This window comes from Lissotriton vulgaris, chromosome 12 (genome assembly GCF_964263255.1).
Source record: "Lissotriton vulgaris chromosome 12, aLisVul1.2, whole genome shotgun sequence".
Taxonomy (NCBI): Eukaryota; Metazoa; Chordata; class Amphibia; order Caudata; family Salamandridae; genus Lissotriton; species Lissotriton vulgaris.
In genome coordinates this window covers 809,385,627-809,389,212 of record NC_141700.1, presented here as the reverse complement: position 1 = coordinate 809,389,212, position 3,586 = coordinate 809,385,627, and the positions used below count along the sequence as shown (strand labels likewise).

The window sequence follows — 3,586 nt, the reverse complement described above, 5'->3', positions numbered from 1 at the left end:
AAAACAGCTCCAGTGGCGGTGAATGCATTTCGGCTTTCGCCTTCCTTAGCGCCCAACACCAGAGTGGAAAAATTGCTGTGATCTTTCCCTGCTTCCTCTGTGAAATCCGTTGTGGGTCCGCTCCTCCCCCTGTCTAATGCAGTTCACCGGTTGTAGTTCGTTCATAGTCCTGCGAACTACAACTCCCAGGATGCCATGTAATGTCAGCAGCTCGGGTCGGTGGAGGAATGCGGGGAGCATTGGTGTTTTACAAATGATGTTTTGCGGAACCCATGGAGCAGGAAATGAAGAAGCACCAAACTGTCCCAAGCTCTTGCAGTCTCTCCTCCGGTCCCCTCGTACCGCCACAGCAACCAAGAATGAAAGTTCAATATGCAGGGGCTAACATGTAGATGCAGGCTGCCCACGAGAGATATATATATAAAAAAATGCAACACCAATTGGTCTCAAGGAAAGCGCACTTTTTCACAGTGGGTGCCGGTGTCGAGGACGGACCAGTCCTCGTATTAAATTATTCTCCAATTTTCTCCTTCACAAGGAAGAAATTGCACACTAGAGATTGCGAGTAATATTTTTTTATTGCAAAGTGCAATTATCATCATTGAACCATCACCATGCACCATCACCATGAAGGCTGAAGTGCTCCGACCCAGTCGGAGCCGTTTCAGCCAACATCGTAATCAGGCCATAAGAGGGAAGGGTGATGATGACCTTAGAGCAAGAGGAGATGTGGAATTAAAGGAGACAATAGGGAGACATGAGGGACCGTGCTTAAGACATGGGGTGTTTTACAGAGGCATGAAGAAAGACAAGCAAATCACGGTGCACCTATGGACAAATATAGTAACACTTGTCGGGATGTTGAAGTTATTCAATTAATTTTACAATTGATGATGCTTGATTTTTGTTTACCTACAAGATGCCACTTTTTTACTGTTATTAAGTGTGTCCAAAATCTTTGAATGTGATGGAAGAATGTCAGAGATAATCAATGGATCAAAAGCCATGTTGTGTTGCATACAACCCTGTGTCAATATCTCTAAAATGATGCTGCCTATGATTTTTTGTTTTATTGTTCTTTTTCTATGCAAATGACTTCAGGAAGTTATGTATAGAGGAAAAAAACTTAATAAAACTTCAAAGATACTCTTTTTAGAAGATTTTCTTACTCTATTGTAGTTGAAACAAGTGGCTGAAATACACCTTTCTTGAGTAAAATAATTTTGACAGCTAAAATACTATGATTTTGGTGAGGAGCAAAACTGATTTTCATTCCTGCTGATTTGTCTTTTAAATTCTCAGATATTTTCTATTTTCTCTGTGAAGATCGATTTCAATAAACCGATGACTGTATTGAATTCCACTCAGGGGAGCAGATTCATTTTGCTGGGCTTCTCTGATGTATCCCCACGTCTGCAGATCCTTCTTGGAGTCACATTTACAATCATGTACTTGATAACACTCATTGGAAACCTGATGATCTTTGTCATACTCACAGTAGACCCAGCTCTCCACACTCCAATGTATTTTTTCCTCAGAAACCTCTCCCTTGTAGACATATTGATTACTAATGTAACCGTTCCAAAAACTGTGACTGGGCTACTGTCCAAGGACAGATGTATCTCCTTCAAGGGATGTGCTGCACAAATGTTCTTCTTCTTTGCGTTTGGCATCACCGACTGTGTCCTGCTGGGGGTCATGTCACTCGATCGATATGTAGCCATCTGCATCCCTCTTCGGTACACGGCCATCATGAGCAAGTCAATGTGCATTTATCTGGCCTCTGGTTCCTGGATCATGGCAATAGTCAGTTCACTCAGCTTGACCTCTGTGACCTTCAGCTTACCCTTCTGTGAGTCTCATGAAATAAATCACTTCTTCTGTGATATTCCCCCACTCATGGAGCTGGCTTGCGGGAACACTTTTATCACTGAAACTGTGACCAGACTCACAAGTGTCTTCACATTAATTGTGCCCTTTCTGCTCATTCTAATCACTTATACATTTATTGTCTCAAAAATAGTGAAGATTCGATCCACCGAGGGCAGGCGGGCTGCAGTCTCCACGTGTGCTTCTCACTTGGTCTCTGTGGTGTTATTGTATGGCACAACTATTCTTACCTATGCTCAACCCAAGTCAGGTTACTCCATGCAAAGAATATTTTCTGTCTGTTATGCTTGTTTAACCTCCATGTTAAATCCTCTCATCTATAGTTTAAGAAATAAGGATGTGAAAGGAGCTCTTAAAAAGCAAAAACTAAGGAATGTATTTTCTAGGATTATGTGACAACTACATATATATCATATTATTATATGATAGTTAAACATACTATAATATATTCACAGTCCTCATTGATCAGCAGTCAAACAAGAACTCTCTGAAGTTGCAAATACTATAATTTCTAACAGATTGAAAACTTAAACAGACAGAAATATAAATTCTGAAAAGAAAACCTACAATATACAAACATCTGTAAATACAACATATAAACCATATGTCTCTAATGTAAATGGTGCCCATGTAAACAAGCCAAATGATGAGACTACTGCAGGAAACTAGTGGTAGGCATCACGGCAACAAAACAACTGTTCAGAGTACTAAGTAGCATGAAGGTGAAGGGTGATGAAGGATTGTGGTAGAGGGTGTTTATGGTTGGACGCGTACCCTTAATCTCGATCCCGGATACCTACGTCGTGGAGTCTGCCTATTAGGGTGCGGTGGGTTCACTTCATCGTCTTCAGTGTGTCTCTGATGGTGAGGGCTGTCCAGCTGTCAATCGTTTGCTTTAGGGTGTCGGGGTGGCTGGTTGGCGTTCCGTGTGTTGGTTGCCTTCGTTGAAGTTGTCGTAAATGTTCTTGATTTTGTGGTGAAGAAGTTGCTGAGTTTGTTGCAGAGGTCTTGCGAGGGGGGAATGTCAGTCGACTCGCTGGTGGGTTGGGCGAAGTCCTTGATGATGTTGAAGAGTTCTTTGCTGCTGTGTGGTGGGCAAAGGGGGCGTGGCCTGCTATGAGAAATTAGCAATCCTGCTGTGTAGGACTTATTGGAGGTAATAGGAGGGGTAGTTGACCCCCAAGGATGTTCTTGCGAGCCAACTGCGCCCTTTGTTACCTCCAGTAATTACCACACAGTGGGACTGCTAAAACTTCTTTGGAGGCTATTCCCCCTTTTTTTCCTCCGCTGTTGCTTCTTTCAGCAATTCTCTAGCCTCTTTCTTCACTTCTCTTGCTTTTTTCTGCACCTCTATTGTGTCTTTCTGCACCTCTGTTGCCTCTTTCTGCACTTCACTTGCTTCTTTCTGTACCTCTCTTGCCTCTTTCGGCACCTCTGTTTCTTCTTTCTGCACCTCACTTGTCTCTTTCTGCACTTCTCTTGCTTCTATCTACACCTCTGTTGCTTCTTTCAGCAATTTGCCTGCCTCTTTCTGCACACCTGTTCCTTCTTTCTGCACCCCTCTGCCTCTTTCTGTAACTCTCTTCCCTCTTTGTACACCTCTCCTACCTCTTTCTTCACCCATTTTGCCTCTTTTTGCATCTCTGTTGTTTTTTCTAGCACTGCTCTTGCTTCTTTCTGCACATCACCTGCCTCT

General features: G+C 42.8%; 1 protein-coding gene across 1 annotated transcript; it reads left to right on the top strand.

The window, feature by feature from the left end:
* Window positions 1-1,344: 1,344 nt before the first annotated feature.
* LOC147678835 (olfactory receptor 5V1-like) lies at window positions 1,345-2,286 on the top strand. Its single transcript, XM_086945754.1, has one exon. It carries the CDS (start codon window positions 1,345-1,347, stop codon window positions 2,284-2,286), a length of 942 nt encoding a protein of 313 aa, XP_086801880.1.
* Window positions 2,287-3,586: the final 1,300 nt, after the last annotated feature.